This window comes from Tachysurus vachellii, chromosome 25, assembly GCF_030014155.1.
Source record: "Tachysurus vachellii isolate PV-2020 chromosome 25, HZAU_Pvac_v1, whole genome shotgun sequence".
NCBI classification, from domain to species: Eukaryota; Metazoa; Chordata; class Actinopteri; order Siluriformes; family Bagridae; genus Tachysurus; species Tachysurus vachellii.
Genome location: NC_083484.1, coordinates 12,053,161 through 12,075,195, shown reverse-complemented (window position 1 = coordinate 12,075,195; position 22,035 = coordinate 12,053,161). Strand labels below are relative to the sequence as shown.

General features: G+C 38.4%; 1 protein-coding gene across 1 annotated transcript in view; it reads right to left on the bottom strand.

The window, feature by feature from the left end:
* Window positions 1-22,035, bottom strand: part of rims2a (regulating synaptic membrane exocytosis 2a) — a 167,193-nt gene that overhangs the window by 25,085 nt on the left and 120,073 nt on the right. Inside the window, exons 23-26 of the mRNA XM_060861272.1 lie at window positions 18,275-18,381; window positions 12,935-13,104; window positions 12,224-12,418; window positions 794-1,038 (exon numbers count right to left, since the gene is read on the bottom strand). Coding sequence (XP_060717255.1) covers window positions 794-1,038; window positions 12,224-12,418; window positions 12,935-13,104; window positions 18,275-18,381 — 717 coding nt within the window. The remainder of the gene's footprint in view (window positions 1-793; window positions 1,039-12,223; window positions 12,419-12,934; window positions 13,105-18,274; window positions 18,382-22,035) is intronic.

Genomic DNA, 22,035 nt, shown 5'->3' with positions numbered 1-22,035 from the left:
ATTAATGTTTTCCGGTTAATATAATTCAACAAATGTGTGTTTATTTCTTAGAATGAATTGAACCACACTATAATAATTCTAATATGTAATAGATCTGTTCAGTACTAAATTATTCAGTAGAATTCACTACTGGCTTGAATGCGATATAAATGCAATATTTAAATGCAGCAATTGCATCATCAATCTATTTTGGGAAAAAACCCAAAAACCTTTCTCTTGTGCTTCAGAGCAGAGCGCACACCTGCAGACCTGGGAATATGAATGCATCGAGGCATGACGAGAGAAACACCCACTAATTCTGTCTAACGTGCCGTTATAAATAAAACATGCAAGGCAGCTATGGCAACATGAGCAGACTGTAAAGTCCCAGACACTAGAGAACCATCTGAAATTTTCTACTCGAACGCACCGCTTTGAAAAAGACTCGGAGGACAAGGGCAAGCAACTTCATTCAGGAAAAAAAAACATCATGACGTGCAGCAGTGAAAGAGTGAAAACTTTCCAATGATCTAGGAGAGAAAAAGGAAGTACAAGTGAACATTTTTCTTTATAGTATTCCTGCTTCCTGGTTCCTGTAAAGAATATTTCAACTTTTTTCCTAAAGCTGAAAAGACAGAGGTAAATCCTGTCAAGAAAAAGAGTCCAAGCACTGAAATCTCAAGGTTCATTTAAAGGGAAGGAAGGAGGAAATCAAAAACATACTGCATAAAAGACAGATAGAAACAAACACACCACACACATACTGTACACAGACAGACAGACACACATACGTACAAATAATAATTTGTCTTACCTGTTTGGCTGAGTTGTGAGGTGCTGCGGCTCTTGCGTGACATGCCCACCACGGCGGCCATCTTTGCCCCGATGCTCGAGCGCCGTTTTTTGAGGTTTCCTCCCACAATGCCCACAGCCGTGTCCGATTGGCTGCCATCGGTCTTCTCCAGGCTGCACATATCCCCACCGATGCTAGTGCTCTTGGTCAGATTGGTTCCACTCGTCGTGCCCATTTGCCTGTTTTTCATTTTGGATGCAAAGTCGCTATCAGTGGACCACAGGAGTCGTCGGAAGGAAAGAAAAAAGAAAGGGATGGAGGGAAAAGGAGAGTGATAGAGAGAGAAAGAGGGAAAGAGGGAGAGGAGGGGAAAAAAAGATGAGCAAGGGATTCGAGGGAAATCAGGATTAGCGGGAAGGTAAAAGTCTCGCATGGAATAGAGTCAGTTAGGAGTTTGATGTAAAGTCCCAGTATAGAGTGCAAGCTCAGAACTGGCCTTTTTGTCTATGGTTGATAGTTCTAATCATTTTAAAATTAAAATGTATATAATCAGATACTTGGTGGTCACAATTCTGGAATATTAACTGAACAGTTAAATCCTTTCGGATCAAACCCTGGTGCCAAGGTGTCTATAAGCCTAATCTGCTCAGCTAAATTAATTCTCTTTGGAGAAATATAAATGGTGTTTATAATCATTAAATTACAGTCCATTTTATGGCTGAACACGTAACCAAAAACTTTCTCTCCTTTCTAATAAAAACAGCTTTCCAGAATATTTATAAAAAAAAAACTATTTCCTTCTTTATCGTCATAAATAATAATTATGTGGCTCTCTCAGATTATTTATGCTCATTTAATTTACAAGGTCACTTCATATGTCCAACAAGTATAGACTTCTATTGTTGAGTCCCAAGTCTATAATCAATTCAAAAACTAAATCATTTTGAATGCCCTTCAGTGCTAAATACTGTTCTGAGCTTCTCCGTCATGGCTGAAATATGGTGGTACATAAAAAGTGTTTAAACTAAAGTGTTGTGGCAGAAATAATAAAGCATGAGGAAATTAAGAACGGACTGACGGTGAACATCCTGACTCAAAGCTCTTAATTAGATCTGGTTGAGTGTTAATTATCACCCTGATTCTGTTTGCACAAACAAACCTGCAGAGGAAGCACAATTAAAGTACTTTAGCCCTATTCAAACATGATTAGTCTTCATGTTTTAGCTGTGTTTTGGTTTTTCTCCATTTGCTGTTGATAACCACCTAAGCCCTAAGTGCCTCCTGTTCTTTAGCCGGCAAAAACTCATCCGGAGAGATCCAGGTTCACATTTATAGCTGTTTTGGATTATTACTATCAGCTAGAAATCCATACTTCCATCCATTTTCTGAACCACTTATCCTACACAGGGAAACGAAGCACGAGTCTTATTTAGGCCTTGAACTAAACGGCACTGTCTGTGGCCTGCTTCAATCATAGTATGGTATGGTACATTGGGATAGTAATCCAACATAAAACAAACACAAAATTTATAATAAAAATCCAACATTGTATCATCCCAAGTCACTCTCTCTCTCTCTCTCACTCATTTTCTACCGCTTATCCGAACTACCTCGGGTCACGGGGAGCCAGGGGAACTACCTCGGGTCTCAGGCGGCATCGGGCATCAAGGCAGGATACACCCTGGACAGAGTGCCAACCCATCGCAGGGCACACACACACACTCTCGTTCACTCACGCAATCACACACTACGGACAATTTTCCAGAGATGCCAATCAACCTACCATGCATGTCTTTGGACTGGGGGAGGAAACCGGAGTACCCGGAGGAAACCCCCGAGGCACGGGAGAACATGCAAACTCCACACACACAAGGCGGAGGCGGGAATCGAACCCCCAACCTGGAGGTGTGAGGCGAACGTGCTAACCACTAAGCCACCGTGCCCCCCCCTCCCAAGTCATAGATGCAATAATACTGAACTGTACCTCATCAGGGAACTTGATATTTTATTTATGATCATTTAAACTCATTTGGCATTACGACGCACGCACACATCAGCTCATAGCTACATTCATATAAATCTACTTCTTTATAATGATAAGCTCATCTGATTAGGTATGACAGGGATTGTATTATCATTGTTTTGTCATCAGGGTGAACAGTTTTGTGATGAGAGATTTACACCTAAGATTAGGAGCTAACGAAGGGAAAAAAACAAAAAACAAACAAAACAAAAAAACTTGTGTTCAAGACGTATGGAATTAAATGTAAATCCTGACAACTACAATATGCACACAAAAATTTACGTACAGGATTAAGAATTATTCCACGACCTATTAGACCTCGACAAAAAAAACCCTGACCGGATACCTGTTCAATTGCTTTTAGAGGATATCAGAGGTTCTAAAGGATGTTCTAACTGATTGGCAGTTGTATTTTTAGAGGCCCACTGCGGCTCTACTGACAGGAACACGATTCATCCTGGACATGGCCTTAATTATACAGGCCACACTGGAGTCCATCTTGCATCACAGATTCATTATTCTGAAAGGTGCGTCAGCATTTGTCTGGCAGCGACAGGGGAGCAAATTGCAATTACCTCGCCCTCATCTCCATGAGCAGGTCTTAGGGCATTTTATTTTTATTTTTTGATACAGACACGCATTATCTTCCTAGCCAGAGAGCAGTGCAGAATGCTAGTGTGCTCAATTAATCGATAAAGCTTTTGCTACCGCTGCTACAGTGTTCCTTTGGCAGAGGTTATTTCAAAGCAGGAGCACATTTTGTTTGATAAAAGCAGCTATCACAGCATTTGGGTTGATTTTACCCCGTTTTCTCTTGAATAACCTGCCCCCACTTGGATAAAATTCACTTTAGCTAGCATGAAAGCTAACATGATTTTTTTTAACAAATCATTTTTTTAACAGCTGTTTCAGGCATCACAGGTCACAAAGCAGCCAAACAAGCTTGTCTTCTTCCACATCCATGAGTTAACAGAAGCAAAACGTAGCCTAATTCTGTGTGACAAACACTGGTAGCACTGCCTGTACTGCTCTGAACACCATGCAAGCACTAATTTACACCTGGTTTAAAGAAATCAGGCACAAAAACCAAACTACTAAATGGCTGAAGCTTAATACATTGATGCAGGAAGACGTACGTGTAAAGAGAAAGCAAAGTGTTAATATCCGGATCGGATTAGGATCCGGAATCAACTTTTTTTTGCATGTATAAAAGAGAACAAGTATTTCAGTATGCATGGTATATAGGGAATAATCGTCTGTGTTGTTATGATGCCATGTCACCACATATAGCGATTCCAAATTACAAGACTTTTCTTTTATCCTTTTGTTGATAGACACATACTGTGAAACCCTAAAGCTCCTTCCTGAAGATATAGCTGTGTCTGATCTAGCTGTCCAAAAAGTTAGAGGCTAGAGACTTCTTCCAAAATTATCACTCCTCACAAAAAAAACCTCACCATTTGAACAGTTTAAAATTCATTTAAATGGCATGCCCTCGATGCAAGATTCTGAGTATGGTGTTATCATAGAAACAATAGTCAGTTCCTCCAGGATTTTGCTGTATTTTTCTGATTGTTGCGATCAAAGATGCTTGAAGCTTTTTTGTGCTACTTTGTATGCAAAACTACTTTAATTGGTGAAATTTCAAACGCATGATTCTTATTTTAATCTACTACCAGTGACCAGTGAGTGTACTGATGATGTTACATAACACGTCAAGGCCCAAATCTGTGGGCTGTGGTAGCTCGGTGGTTAAGGTGGTGTTCAACTACTGATCGGAAGGTCATTCGTTCGAATCCCAGGTCCACTAAGTTGCCGCTGCAGGGCCCCTGAGCAAGGCCCTTAACCCTGAATTGCTCAGGTGTATAAACTGAAATAAAAAATGTAAGTCACTCTGGATAAGAGTGTCTGCTAAATGCTGTAAATGTAAATCTGCACAAAATCTGCTGTGATTTTTAAATATTATTACAAGCTCCAGTTTGGTTATGTGATTATATACTGTATGCGATCAAAACATCAAAAAAACCTGAAGAGACTGAACTAGTACAATAATAAAAACCTTTTAGTTGGAACTACTGTCTGTGCTGCTGTTATAGAAGATGAATCAACTCCTTCTAACCAATCATGATCAAATATTTACCAAATATTTTATGTTATCATTATTAATGCGACGCAGCTTTGAAAACGGAAACACGAGTCAACCCTACAACATCGTTTGTGTTCTTTACATGCATTAAAACTGTCATTTCTAGCAATTACCTGTCATTTACCAATACAAAAATATCACTATAAAAAAAATGTTCTAAAAGACAAACAACAAACAACTTTAGAATTACAAATAGCTGATTAAATGAAATGTGTCCCATTATTTAAACATCATATCGTGAAGAGATTCAGGTTCCTAAGCTACGATTTCATCCACCCCCATTTTAAACGAGCAATCAAAACTACCATCTGCCATTTAAATCTGCCATCCACCCGGACGTATTTTACAATGTGACCAGTGCAAATAGAATAATGTTATTTGTATTGCACATTCTGAACTGTAAGTGCAATCATAGTGTACTTTTACAGTGGTATACTGGCACAACTAAATCAATAGAAATGTGTGTGTGTGTGTGTGTGTGTGTGTGTAAGAAAGAGATAAAATAAACCCCCAAATGCAAGACCTTCTAACGAACAGAGAAATAGACCGATTGAGTTCAATACTTTGGAAAGGATCTGCTTCTGTCAGCCAGGAATCCATTTTAGAGCTTAGAAGTCACACGAACAGGAATAAACTCAGTTCACTGAGGTAAATTAGTTTGCCAGGGTTGGCTCGGGTAACCCCTGCCCCGTTGAGAAAGCGCACATGGCTCGTTGTGAATGCCAGGCGCACAAAACAAGTCCTGATTCTTCTGCAAAGCATCACAGAGGTTCTCTGACAGCACTCTGTACAATTATTCTCTTTAATACTCAAACCACAAAGGTCTGGTCAAGAAACACACTGCACTTTTAATGAAGTTGGTATTCCCTATCAGCACATAGCCTGGAGCCAGGGCTAAAATTCTTCAAAAGAAAAAAAAAATCACATTTCTTTTTTTTTTTTACCACTTGTTTACAGTGCTAATGTAATCTTATGTTCTCAATCCTGGAGATATTTATTGCCACAGCCACCCATGATTGGGAGTCCAGAGAGCAAATCCGGGATGGTACAGTATACTCACCTACTTGTGTCAATCACAGCAACAATTGCCAATCATTGACATCTGTGAGTTCTTATACTGTACATAGTACTACAGATAACATTTTCCTCCTTGTATGCTATGCTGCCCTGTGTAATGCGTTTAATTTACCGACCAGAAGTAAAGAGCTAGAATAACTCAGGTAGCATCATCGCCTCTGCTAACGGGCTTCTACTTGCATCCTGTCATTATCATTCCAACGGTATTGGCTTCATCTCAAGTGATAATCAAGTTAAGAAAAAGTCTGGACCGAGAAGTCTGCCAAGGAGACAAGGCACTAAATGCTAAAGCTGTAAATAAGAACAGCCTGTCAGACTGTGTTCTCCAAGAGGAGAAATTACTGCAGCCAGTGCCAAAAAAGCATGCTTGCATCTCCACTAATGGTTAAGGAATAGTTCTCTCCCAAGAAGCTCTGGCATGAAGACACTTATTGCGCCCTAAATGTACTTGGAACACAGCATCTGATCTATAGGGATACGTCTCCTACTCCTGTTGTACACCATGTCCTGTTCATTCAGACTGCACTACATGCTCTAGGCCATGATCGTCTTTCTTCAGAGAAAATGCATGGCATCCCACACTATTTGTGGAAGCGCCCATATGAAAGCATGGAGGATGAGTCTTATTTAGATGCCTGGGCTTCTATGCTAAGGAGATTTTGAAAATTAGATCCAAATGTTTGAAGCTGAATGCAACGCTGGAGTATTTCTTTTACAGGACATCGTTTCAGATACGTTTTTTGAGTCTCATTCCAAGGTTGTTCTACAACATGAAATATAACTGTAAAGTGCTAAAAAAAAAAAAAAAAAGTATGACACAGCACATTTTAATAAATACAAGGAAGGCTTTAAGTTTTTCTGGACGTACCACAACCTTCATTTATAACAGTTGAACTACATTAAATACAAATTTCGTAGGTTTAAATGAATGCACTAGTTATAATACGTTATAATAAAGGTTTCTATAGAAACAGCTAATTCACTGTCACTTGTATGGCACCTATCGTTATTAAATAGTGGTGTGGTGAAGCGAAATAAAACACTTGTAAAAAATCATCAGCTTCTGTGTGGTAAAGGCATCGCACCACAACATCATTGATTATTTCATGATAACTGCATAATTTATTGTGTTTTATTTATTCCTTTCTTATGGTACCTGTTAGCTCGGTTTGTTCCTCCTAATAACCCAAAGGACAGAAAGTGCCCTGCAATTAGTATCATTTTTGCTGGCGACGTGATGAAGAACAACGGTTTCCATGGGAACCATGGTCCTAGACAAGTTAATCCATCATATTTGTCAGGCCACATATTCTGGCCAAGAAACCATGTGTGCTACATTTAAAACAATTAAAACACAGAAGGTGGGATGCTAGAGCACTTAATATTACATGGTACACAGTACTGTTATTTCTAATGAGAGCTCCAGCAGGTGACTGATAATAATGTGATTCAGGATTAAATGACAGATTAAATGTAAAGCTAAAACTGTATTTACGATATCACGTGGATTGAATAGTTATCCAGCTGATTTGACTTTCTTACTTACTTAAATGTCTTATTTGACTCAGTGAGCATTAAACCTGGTGTTTATTTCAGCTCAGACTATTACCATATTCATGTGGCTACTCAGGAGGTCTTGTTTCTGGGAAATGCATCCGAGTACAAGAGAAGAGAGAGTTGAAATATGGTAAATAGGAACATAATGTCCGAGCACTAACTAACCATTAATGGCTTTGTTCACCGTCAGTCAGTTTTCTCATGGTTTAAATGATTTGAATTTAGAAAATGCAAGTACTAATCTATCAGGATATTTGTCATTTAGTCCACATGTCTGTTCAGATCACAAAAATCTTCACCTGCCTCTAATCTTAACACTTAAACCTCTGTAGCCAGGACCCTAAGGAGAAAAACGGGCTGGGAAGGATGACAGATACTCAGTAATCGCTACTGAGCATGCAGGGCTGTCAAGTGTCACGTATTGAGAGTGACAGTCACGCATTTTGGTCTTCTGTCACACTCTCTCGCCACACATGGTATTTCTCACGCAAAAAAACTTACTATTTATCATATATTTAATATGCCGCAGCACCCAGAATGTATCTGGCCCCACTGCTGTCAATATGGAACCGGGCAGGAATCAAGTGTGTCTCCCCTGGAGTTCTTAGTCGAGCCTGACACTTATCAGGCAATCAAAAAAAAGAGGTTACACAATAGCCAATCAAAAAATAGCACTATTGTATCTGGGTAAGATTTAATGCAACAACCAGTGAAAAAAAAAGCAAATCCTGGAATTGTTCAACATCATCCTCATTCAGCCACAGAGAAAACCAATGGAGCTGCGAGCATCACTGCGAGCACAGAGTAAGTCATGATCTCCTGTTCTAATGTTACAACAAATTCACAATTTGTTTGACACAAACAATGACATTTTTACAGCCTGTTCACTGACAACACCTGCTCAGAACAAGTAGTCTAGGCCAGTGGTTCTCAAACTGGGGGCCCTGAGATGGTACCAGAAAACATCTGAGTAATAGAGGCCCTGGTTCCTTTTTTCAAAGGTGACTGGATTGAATCAAATTGCGAGGCTATTAAATATCGCAGCCTTGGTTTTAGTGCTTCCACATTCTAATGCTGATGCCCAGAGGGTATTTGGGAATGGAGCTGGAGATGTCACTCTTGCCTGTCTTCTAAACTTGAGAGCCCTGTGAGAATGTGTGAGCTCATGTACTGTATGCAGAAGAGGGCTGATAGTTTTTTTCTTCAGCATGGGCAGCAGTTTGGAATAGATTCTGTTGGCTGGATTCATGTGTCTCAGAGGAAGTTTGTTAGCTGTTAAGTGTGATAGCAGGGTGGTGGGAGGCTAAACTAAAAAGAAAATGCCTTTCAAAAATTAAACAATACGTACTCTATTTACCAGAGTACAAATAATTAAGAAGTACTGAAAAATTAACTGAAAAAATTACGGAATTATACGTAATTACAAAATTTTTGAATTTGAAGGCAGATTTATACCCTGATGTGCCGATTCTTGTCGATTGTTTGACATTTTCACCGTTTTTGCTAGTTCATGCTCCTTGCTGTTTCGTCTTGTGCCTGTTAGTTTAATTTCCACAATTACTTGGCTCCAAATAATACATTTGTACTATGCCTCCCACTCCAAAATCACACTTACTACTAATCATCTTTAGTGCGCCTTAATTAACTTATTTCATAGATCCTGTGCTTCAGGAATAAGCAACTTGAGATTAAGTAAGCTATAAAATATAATGGATTATTATTACTACTTTTGAATTAGCATGCTCTCTAATAAGATTTTTGAAAGGATCCTTGAAGAATTCTCTGGATTGATGGCTCTATAAAGAACATGCATTTTATTCAGAGAAATCTTAGTGAAAATTAGTGATCTTTTTTTTTTTATTATTATTATTATTGCATAAATTTGCATGTTTGCCTAATATGGTCATAATCAATTTAGTACGCTAATTTATTTTTACTTTTCCCCCAACACTAAATAAAGGAACACTCACTCACTCACTCATTTTCTACCGCTTATCCGAACTTTCTCGGGTCACGGGGAGCCTGTGCCTATCTCAGGCGTCATCGGGCATCAAGGCAGGATACACCCTGGACAGAGTGCCAACCCATCGCAGGGCACACACACACACTCTCATTCACTCACACACTGCGGACAATTTTCCAGAGATGCCAGTCAACCTACCATGCATGTCTTTGGACCGGGGGAGGAAACCGGAGAACCCGGAGGAAACCCCCGAGGCACGGGGAGAACATGCAAACTCAACACACAAAAGGCGGAGGCGGGAATCGAACCCCCAACCCTGGAGGTGTGAGGTGAACGTGAAAACTACTAAGCCACCGTGTCCCCCATAACGGAACACTGGCAGGCAAAAATATTGTTGTTCTACTCTACAAACCACAGATGTCATTACATTGGTTAAGATTTGAATAAATACGGTTTAAAGTGAATCATTAGAGTAGTTGTGAAAGACAGCGATGCGAAATACACTAAGAAAACTACATCTTTTTAAATGCCCATAGTGACGTACTTGCTGTTCTAATAACCCTCTTCTTCAATAACTACTCCTTTATTAACTTTAGATAAGAATAGCTTTAATGATGTCACGTCTCCAAATTCCCAGTGAACCTACATTTCTAATTGCTTTCTAATTAGGTTATTGTTGGTCTTATGGGTCCACTATATGCAGCACAAAGACTGATAAATTGGTGGCTTTTTAATATCTCTGTACATCTACCAGAATTCTCTCCCCTATCTGTGTAAATCTTGGGGAAATCTTGTCCTCAACGATCTCAGGTCTGTACTGCCCCACATATCTTATACGTGACTACGCATTACCACTTGAACAGACCCTTACGAGCTGAGCAACCAAGCAAGAGTATTAAAAACTTCTATCTTAATATAGCATTCAAGGCTGGTACGCTATCATTCTGAATATTCTACACGGTCGTCCCTGGAGCATTAATATGCCATAGCATTACATTTCTCTACCCAGTATTCTAATCAAAAGTGAGGCTTGAGGCATCAATTTAAAATGTATGCCTCTTAACTATACACTCTCAACAAAACACACTTTTTTAGATAAAAAAAATCTAGCTAGAGCCCTCTGAAATATCTAAAGGTTTGATATATTTGAGCAAAACAAGCAAAGGTTTTCCAAGTTCCTGACAATTTCCCACCATTTTATGTTTGACTGACTTTACTGAAAAGGTTTAGGATGGTTGGCAGTGCACGTGTCTTTCATGTGACGGAGTTTCTCGTTAGTGTACCCAACTAAATAGATAATTCTCATATACTGTATTAAAAATATACTGAATTAAAACCACAAAACTCCAAACTAGACGTTTAAAACAAATAAAAGCTATAATCTATCATTTAAATGGCATAATCATGGGTTGTAGTTTACTACAGTATATCCACCAGAGCTTTGGTTTGCATTTAAAACTGTATTCCTCTTGACTATACACTCTCAATAAAAGTGTATTGCAAGCTAGGGATATTCACATTTCTTTTCTTTCTTTTTTTTTTGCTTTTGCTTTTAATAAGAAAGAAAGCCTAGATATATTGTGCATGTTTGCCTTATATGATAATAGTCAATGGCTCCCTATTTACTGATATTACTTCTTTTCTGGCTCATATTTGTTTCAGTTGTTAGTCATATGATTGCATAAAAAGCCCATTCCTGCTGACACATGCTCCCAAAATATTGCACAAGCCTTTGCTGGAAAAAATAAGTCTACAATTCCTCCAGTGTGCACGGTGACATCATTTTTCCTTTTGATGAATGGATGCTTCTTAGCAAACAGTGGGTAATGAAGCGAAATATTTCCCCATATTGGAACATTAGAAGAAAGAGTGGGCACATATATATATATATATACATAATGCTTTCAAACACTTCAGCTCAGCCCAGCTCGATGTTCTTGTTATTAAAACACTGTACACATATCTGAGAAAATGTTAACTGAGCCATCCATCGTGAGCATGCACTCATTTAACTAGGTGTCCAGTGCACAACAAACAATTGGATGAAGGGTACAGTGCCATAGATAGTGCCAAAGGTCTGTGTACTGCTCGTAAATGATTAACTGCAAACAGTCCGGGTGATTACAACACCGAGCAGAGTTCAGTTTGACAGATTGTGCCAATGCCTGTGTTTGTTGTATATCCTTTAAACAAATCAACCATCTAACACTAAGATTTGGACTTTCCAAAAACAGTTTGTGCCCAAGCCTAACACGTGCTGTTGTGGATTATCTCAGCTGTGTACAGTAGATTTGTACCTAAAAAAAAATGCTGATGTAATCCTAAAGATTTACAAGATGTTTATACTAAACCTTAATAATATCAGTGTTCGAGTGCTACATGGTCTTTTTTTCATCATGGCTTGTTTAATTGGCTTTAAATTAAGAATCACATCAAACCCCAATTTTTTCCGCTAATCTGATGGTACAGCTTGTTTATGCTTAATTCTAATTTTCTACTTTTTAAACCTGTTTCTAAGAGATTTGAACAAATGAAATGATATTTGTTTAAATAAAACAAAAATGGTGTCCTCATGAAGGCCAGTGAAAAACAGACTGAAAAAAAAAATGGCAAAAGGAGAAAAAAAGAAAAGGCCTGGGGTACAGTATTAGATACACAAGGTATCTAATGTTTAAGACACTTTACCTGAGGTCATTGTCTGAGAACCTCCTCTGGGCCGCATCCTCAACAGACTCCGCCTCTCTATCTAGTCTATACGTCTTTGCCTTTCGACTGCTCCCACAATCATTCCCCACCCCTCCCTCCTCCTCCACCTCATGTAACACCTCGCTAGAGAGTTCATCCCCCTCCTGGGAGAGGCTCCGCCCCTGCATCGTTTTGCTAGGACAGGGAAAACCGCACGTCATGCAAAACAAAAAAAGGAAGCAGACAAAAAAATAAATAAATAAATAAATAAATAAACTTAATATACAATTACAACTGTGATGGCACAGAGTCTCATTTAGCTTGTAGAATAATTATTAGCTATTATCTAAGATACTGGAGAAAATGTGGCAGGATACTCTGCTTGGTAAAAATCTATAAGAACCTGAGAGTTAATACAGCATAGAACTTTCATAGTCATAGTCATTGTTTGCCAGTGATTGGTGTCTATTAAAATAAAGTTCAGAAAGTTTGGCTCCAGTGATGCCTATACAGAACCAAACCTGAACTCTCCAGCTCACATCCAGGAAATGAAATGTTATTATAGCATTTCCTGAATTTGTAAAGGAAACAAGAACAGGGGTTTTCATCTTTGACAACCCCGGAACTTCTCCTTAGTTATAAATAACAATTAATATTGACTGATTCACCCATCTCTGGCAAACGTCCCCTTGACCTCTGGTCATGTCTCACCTGATCTTGCGGTTGCCTCGAGGCCGCTCCGACTGAACAGACATGTAGCTAGCGCTGCTGAAGCGAGAGGCACTGCTGCTTCTCGACACAGCGGACACATCGCTCATGTCACTGTCGGAAGATTTGGCTGAGAGATTGTCCATCCCGAGCTTCCCGTCCCTGCCGGAATGCTATGGAGAGAACAAAGGATACATTTAGACCACCATTTGTAGTTGATTATATAGTCATTAATATAGATTCTTTTTCTCCAGAAATGTCAAAAATGAATTTTGTATCTTTAACTATCCATCCATCCATCAACCCATCATTCCAAACTACCTATATACCCATCATAATGTGATCTATCCATCCATCAGCGGATCCATCCATCCACCCATCTTAAGTTATCTACTTAACTATTCATCCATTTACCCATGCTAATGAAGGATATATGGATCATCATATAATGTGTCCATTTATCCATCAGTTGATTCATCCATCCATCTGTTTATCAATTCATCTAACCTGCACATACTGTACATCCATTATACAGTGATCTAGCCATCCACCAGTTCATCCATCCTCCTACACAATGATCCATCCAGCCACCCATTGACCAATCTAACTTACCCATACTTATTATTTACAATATTTTTTAACAGAATTATGGTCTCAGAGAAATGTATCTACCATGAATTTTTCTTTATCCATGCGTCTATCCATCCAACCATCCATCCATCATTCCAGCCTTCCTATACATCCATCATGTTGTTATCTATCTATAGATCATTTGATCCACCTATAAATCTACCTATTCATCCATCTACCTACCTACTGTATGCATCCACCCAACAAAGTAACCCATATATTCATTATTATATATTTTATATCCATCCTCAACCTTCTAACAATGCAACCAATGATCCATCCGTTCCTCCATCTGTCATCTTTCATTTCCCAAAAGGTTCAAAATAGAACTCAGTTAGCCAGCTAGAACACTTATTTATTCAAAGAACCCTTCAAGAAGGTGTAAATGCAAATTAAACCTGGAGAAAACACAAAGATGAAAAATCACCTTTTTCTATCAGCCTTTTTAACACTAATTTCACTCGCTGTCTCCGTCGTCTCTCTCTGTCTCACTTGCCATCTGTCCGCATTTCCACCGAATCTTTTAAGGAAGTCAGTTTCACTGTACAGTACTTGCGTGTCACACTTTTCTTTCTTTTCACATTTTTTCATAGCAGGCAATGAAGAATCGGTTTGCTCGAGCGTTTAAACACACATCTGCCTGCTTACATAACATTGTCCAAGTGTACGTTTGTATGTGGTGACATTTTCTCTGCAGAGATATTCATTTTTTAGAGATGAAGCTGTGACTTTCCTGACATGGGAAAAACTTATAAAACTATAAACAGATAAAAAGAATCACTTAGTGTTCCTTAGAAAAAATGTTGCTGTATAAAAGTAATAAAACAATTTAGAACATCAGCTTTTAGAATAGCTTTTTATTTTTACAATAAAAATATTGCCACCCTGTTTGGATTACATTCACATTGGAGCAGTGGTGGCTCAAGTGGTTAAGGCTCTGGGTTGTTGATCGTGGTTAAAGGCACAGCACAGCCAAGCTGCCACTGCTGGGCCCTTGAGCAAGGCCCTCAACCCTCCCTGCTCCAGGGGCGCTGTATCATCGCTGCCCCTGTACTCTGACCCCAACCTCCTCAGTTGGGGTATGTGAAGAAAAGAATTCCACTGTGCTGTAAGGTATATGTGGCGATAATAAAGACTTCTATGCCCACCATTCTATTCTATTCTATTGTACATAGTAAAAGGTTTAATTTTTCATCATTCATTCACCTTCTACCGCTTATCCAAACTACCTCGGGTCACGGGGAGCCTGTGCCTATCTCAGGCGTCATCGGGCATCAAGGCAGGATACAATCTGGACGGAGTGCCAACCCATCGCAGGGCACACACACACACTCATTCACTCACACAATCACACACTAGGGACAATTTTCCAGAGATGCCAATCAACCTACCATGCATGTCTTTGGACTGGGGGAGGAAACCGGAGTACCCGGAGGAAACCCCCGAGGCATTTAATTTGGTTAAACAATTTTATTTCCAATGTCTGCTATTTTTTTTAAAAAGGACTTGAGAGCATTTAACAAAATATAACTTTTATATCTACAGTATATCTTTCTCACAACCTGGCCATGTTAAGCATATTATGACAATAGCTAGTGGAATCCTTGTGCCAGTTCCTGAAGTAGACGGTTTAAGTGTTCTTTTATCCACAACTTACACAAGTCCTGCATGTTTTGTTCATGGATTTATTGAATCACTGATGTTGTAACAGAGGCCTTTTTAGACAACCTGTCTCGACCACAGTGATTATAAACAGTGTCCTTCATGATACTTCTTCATGTTTGTTCTTGACATGTTTTTAATCAGAGGTTCAAACAAAGAATAGGTTTTGGATGATACAAGACCGCACAAACACAGCAGGAAGAGAACATACTGTACGGCGCAAATGCGTACGAGTCCATTATTTTTGAGTTCTTAGCAAGACCACTGGACAATTTGTCCTAGTATGACTGTACAAAAGTGTGTTTTAAATCATCCTGAGCTGGCCAATTTGCAAAAGCAACACAACGAGCCGATAATTAACTCGACTGTGTGTGGTGAGTTTAAACAAAGCTGTCAGGATGCTTGGGAAGCGGGAGTCTATTTTTACAGAAGTAGGTTGAGATGTTCTTTTACTGGAGCTGCACAGTAAAGCAGGAAGCTGTCCAAGACATTGACCTAAAATGTAAAAAGTCTAAAATGTAGGGCTGCTTTTATTGAACCAGTTATTTGAAACGAGTTATTTCATTCTTTACTAAAGATATTGCTAAGATATTAAATGAAATTAGCTGTGGTCAGTTCTGAAGTAATGTCATGGCAAATGTAGGCAACAATATGTAGTGTTGTTCCAATTTGTAGTAAAAAAAAACATGTTCCTCAGATTAATAATTAGTACCTTCTTTTAAAAGAAATACTTCTTAAATAGACAAACAAGACCGTAGTCCTGTCCACATGGTTTCTATCATCAAAATATTGTGATAATTGTGATCTCAATAGTCAAAGTTCACCTTAGATTTTGTTACAAATTATTCATTCATTCATTCATTTTCTACCATTTATCCGAACTACCTCGGGTCACGGGGAGCCTGTGCATATCTCAGGCCTCATCGGGCATCAAGACAGGATACACCCTGGACGGAGTGCCAACCCATCGCAGGGCACACACACACACACTCTCATTCACTCACGCACTCACACACTATGGACAATTTTCCAGAGATGCCAATCAACCTACCATGCATGTCTTTGGACTGGGGAGGAAACCGGAGTACCCGGAGGAAACCCCCGAGGCACGGGCGGGAATCGAACCCCCAACCCTGGAGGTGTGAGGCCAACGTGCTAACCACTAAGCCATCATGCCCCCCCCCGTTACAAGTTAATGATTAGTAAAATTTTGTGTATTGTACCAGGGACAAAAGGAGGGAACTGTGGTGGAAATTTTTACTTTAGAGATGTTTGTATGGCCTTGTCCTTCTATGCTTGTGACTGTTAGTTACTGTGACTAGAAATTGGGGACTGGAGGACTGGAGACGAGTTGTCGGAACTTAGGCGTAAACAGCTTCTAGTAGACCTTTTAGTAGACCTCGGTAAGACAAGATTAGCTTGATCAAGAGATGAGCAGGCGTTGTGCATTTAAGCCAATGATTGATGATGTTTTGCTTTTACATGTCTTCTTTGTTTGAATCCTGTCTATAAAATGACGTAATCAATGATCGGGGCCCGGCCTTACTCATGCTATATAACCTTTTTACTCTTGCCCGTGCCTACTAGTGTGATACTTTATACTTTAAGTCTCTCAAAACTCAAACTTCCACAACAACCTAGACATGGGTATTGTATTAGTCTTTTTATTTATATCACTGTACTGTATATTGGCCGACTTGAAATAATTTGACGAACCGAACTGATCCAAAAATGGCACAAAACCTGTTAGGTTAACTGCTTTATATTAGTGTCTGCCTGCACAGTCTGTAGAAAGTAGAAGTGTGAAATTTGTACACGTTTTCTCGGATACACAAATGGGGAAAAATAACTGAACTCAAATTATGGCTTACAAATAATTTTATGATACTTAACGATGACAAAACCCAAATCATTCGATTTCGGCCAAAAGAGCACCCAGATGAAGTTTCTATTAACCTTGGTACTCTTACACCTTATCTTACTTCCGATGTTAAAGATCTAGGATTTCACCTAGATAACGGCCTTAAATTAGACAAACAAATCAACACCATAGTTAGTACCAGCTTCTTTCACATTCGCAGCTTCGCTAAAGTTAAAACTTTCTTAAGCAGGAAAAGTTTTGAAACAGTTATCCACGCTTTTATCTCAACTCGACTCGACTACTGTAATTCTTTGTACTCTGGGTTACCTGTCTCTTCCATCTCATGTCTTCAAATGGTCCAAAATGCGGCAGCTCGTCTACTCACAGGTAGCCGCAAACGAGTCCATATTACACCAACCTTACGTTCTTTGCACTGGCTGCCTGTCCGGTACCGTATCGAATACAAGATTCTGCTATTCGTCTACAAAGCTCTCAATAATCTAGCTCCCAAATATTTATCTGAATTGATTGTTATGTACAATCCTTCAAGATCACTTAGATCCCAAAATGGTCATCTTTTGCTGGTACCACGATCCCGTCTGCAACGCAAGGGAGACCGAGCTTTCGCAGTAAGTTGTGGAATAGCTTGCCACCACCAGTCAGAACTGCTTCTACATTTGCTGAATTTAAATCCATGTTAAAAACACACCTCTTTTCCTGTGCTTTTAATTGTTGGTAATTGTTGGTGTTCTTTTATATTTATGTTCTTTCTTTTTTTCCTTTTCTTTTATCTCTATGTACAGCACTTTGGCCAGCTCAGGCGGATTTTAAATGTGCTCTATAAATAAAATTGAATTGAATTGAATTAAATTGAGATATTGTGTAAAATATGCAGTACACATAGATCATCCATGAGTGTGCATCAGAGTCAGTGGGTACTGAAACACGTGCCAGCATCAAACAGAACAGTGTGAACTCGTACAAAGACGTAAACAGTGTCTGAGCTCACTCCATCACTCACTCGCTCAGTCACGCTTTGTGGTATTTCATATTCTAGTAGTGTGTTTTGGTTGTACATTAAATTTTTCTTCAGTGACACGATTCGCTGATAAGATAACGGCATGAACGAGCAGCTGTAAAGGTGGCTGAGTTTTGGTTTGTAGGTTCAACCACGCAGCTCTGTGACTTGCCTTTGAGCGGTGGTCTTGCTCCAGACGGGAGTCAGAACCTGTTCCCTGCTTGTACTTGTCCACCTTCAGCTTCATCTGCCGTGTCCTCTCCTCCATGTCCATAGCACCTGCAGACATGAAACAATGGTGAGTATGTGTAAAATGTGAGTGTGTGTATAAGTGTGTGTTGGGGAAAGAAAGTGGTTATAAAGCCTGATGATTTTGTTTGGTGTAGGAAAAGCTTGGATGGTAAAAGCAGGACAAACTACAACAGGCCATATTACTAGCTCAGTCGGGAATGTGATGGTATGTGATCAAGACAGATGAAGGCATACAGTATAAAGACTGGATATAAAAATTTGAATATTGCCTTCTTGATTTTACGTTTTTTTAAATAAAATATTTGCTGAAAATTTACATATAATTAGAGCTACAATGGCACAAAGTTTGGCAAAAAAAAAATATTGCCAACCCATCTTAAGTATTTCCCCATCTTTGACTCCAGATGAATCCATTCAATAAAAAAAAGAATCAGAAAATCAGAAAAAAGATGACAAAAAAGTGCCAATTGAAATGACAAGATGTAAAACATAAGTTATTTTCAAAAGACAAAAAAGACCCAAAAACCTATTCATCACTTTTTTGTGAGCTGTTGCTATAAAAATGTTTTCCTATCTGAAAGAACAAAATAAATAAACAAATAAATAAAAACACAATTTGTTCCACTGAAGCTTTTGTGCTGCTTTATGCTGAGTCTTGAATTTCAGCAGGTTTATTTTAAAAGGAAATTAAAAAAAAAAAAAAAACTTTCAGGGCATTGTGCAAGCTGCTAAATTGTGAGAAGCTGCGTGTTCTCATTTTCGGCTCGGCGTGAAATCAATCTACGAATCCATCTTTAGTGCCTTGGGAAATGCTGAATCAGTGAATTTGCTGGGAAGAATATCAATCCATGGGGCAGAGTTCTGCTGTCCTTTTAACAAACTCTTATATTACTAATACTTTATCTGATTTACAGTGTAATTGTGTAGTTATTTAGTATAGAAGTTCAAAAAGTTTAGTACTCTAAGTCTACTACTGCATCATATCTCAGATATTCCATATTCAGTACATCAGATAAAGGAACTTTCCTTAATATTTTTATATTCGATATAAGAAAATAATCCTTAGATATTTTTTAATCATAGGATCTTGAGTCACAATCCTCAATGTGGCGTCTTTTCCGATACATATTCCATTAAAACAACATTCGGGCTCGATTTCCTCATCGGAAATCTCTTTTTTTTTTGGTGTCGATGACACCAAAAAACCAACTGGCCTACCTTCATCTCTGTTCTCTGGACTTGTTTTCTCTCTGTCTACTTTGCGTATATAAAGATGGTGATGTGAAAGCAAGATGGAGGGGGGGGGAAAGAAGGGGAAACAAAGCAGTTAATGAGATTCCAGCCAAAATTAGACTAGAAACAATGTTAAGAAATCTCACATGCCTCAGGATAAGAAAGAAATCTCAGCAGTTCACTCAAACTGACTGATTGATGATACTGATATGAAGCTGGGTTTCTTTCATGACCACTGACTTTAAACAGAAAGCTGATTATATTAAGCCAGATGGAGGTTAATATAACCTATCCGTCGGCAGTCTATACGGTCAATTCGTTTACACTTTAACAGGATAAAGCAAAACAAAGCTAAGGTCAAGAAGATGGAACTGAAACGGTGAAATTTGGAGCTCTGGGAAAAGCTGTAGAGATTATGGTAGTGGGGTCAAAAGTAACCCGCATTAACTTTCCCTAAATAACGAAGCCTTATAGAAACATTATGACTGATATTGTATATAACTACGAAATTGTACTTGAATACACTCAGGGTTGTAGTTCTAGTGCATTTTAGAGCAAAGAGACAAACAATTAAAACAGTCACAGAATCGAGAGAAAAATCAACATTAATACCAGCTTTAATTATTTTAATACGCTCCGCACCTCTGGAGCACAAGCTTGTGTTCTTCTATGTTCCACTGTTTTGTTTAACTACTTTGGACAAGTACCTTTTATTTAAGTATTTAAACCCTTGTGTGTCACATCCTCATAGGAAGTATCAGTGTTGTATCCTTGCCATTACACTGTTCTACGCCTTGTTTCCTTTTTCTAGTTTTGTAGTTTCTCATTTAACCATAATCTCAATGCAAATTTAGCTCTCGTGACATTGAGCATAATTTCTGTTTCCTGTTTCTCACGTTCTCATCCTAGCCTGATATCCCGTATGCTGTTTGCTCGACCTTTGTCTGTTTTCTTGTTTCGATGTTGCGCTGTGTTTTGAACTGTTTTTATTTGTTTGTTTTTTTTACTGTATCTGTAACCGCCTCCGTGTATCAATCCTGCCACGTGACACTTGTATTACTATTTTCTTGCCCAATTTTCAATCACAAACTGCAAAATCAAGCACTCACAAAAATATTAAAAGGACCGATTATAGCATAAACTATAACAAGTATCAAAGTCCACAACATTAACATACAAAAATATACCCAAGTAGATTTTATTATATTTTTCTGATCTACTTTTTATATATTCTTTTATATATATATATATATATATATATATATATATATATATATATATATATATATATATATATATATATATTGTATTCATCGGGGGCCTTTATTTTGTTCTTTTCGGACATGTCAGAGTTTGTATGATTGTGTATGTGACAAATAAAATTTAAATTTGAATTTAAATTAAATGCAAATATAAACAAATTAAAAAAAAGCTGTCATTTGAGAAAAACTGTAATTATTGGCAAATCACTGTGACAAAACTTTTTCTGGAAACATCACATCATCACACTTGATTTTTGCTCTATAACGGTTACATCTCTGTAAATGTTTCCATACACTGCAGACAAATCACTTAACTGACACTGGATTAGTGGCCAGTTTCAAATTTTCCTGCTGCTAAAAGTTCTGGTTTTGCACAAAACTCTAACTTATAACAAACATATGCTTTCGACTGAGGAAAAACATGTTAGAAAGAATGAGTATAATATTACTGTATATCAAAATGAGGCAATCATTTGTCTCACTTGTTAAAGCTACAGTATAATAAGGGCTTTTCATCCTGGGTCATTCTAAACTCTGGACAAACAGAATCCTGGGTTAACTTGTTCGAGGTTTCACACTTCTCATACTTTATCCAGGGTTAACAATTAATCCTCGCTTTTCTTAATCTAATCCGAGCAGGTATTGTTATCTTTCACTGCATTGTAATTTATACAACTGAGCAATTGAGGGTTAAGGGCCTTGCTCAGGGGCCCAGCGGTGGCAGCTTTGTGCACCTGAGATTCAAACTCATGTCCTTCCTATCAGCAGTCCAACAACTTAACCGCTGAGCTAATACGCCATTGTATCTTTGCTTACTTTGTTGTTTCTGTGTATGATGCTTGACTGTTTATTCTCTTTATTGCTTTTCTATGTTTTAACCCTTGTTGGATTTAGAAGCCTTGCAGGAGTTTTTTTTTATTACTTTTTTTAACAAATTTTTTTTTTGCTTGACTTTTTTTTGCCCTGATTTTCATTAAACACGATGCACAGCACATGGATCCGACTGCTCCTTCATTACACCAGGGTAAAAAGCGGCTAAATTACACCAGGCTAAATTCCATTTCTAAATAACCAGTGAGAACCTTTAAAGTTTTCCTTTTCTTACATGTTTCTTTTCTTACATGTTTAATCCTGTGGTATACCTGAATACGTAGTTCATGTCAAGCTCAGCTGAACTCTTTAACTC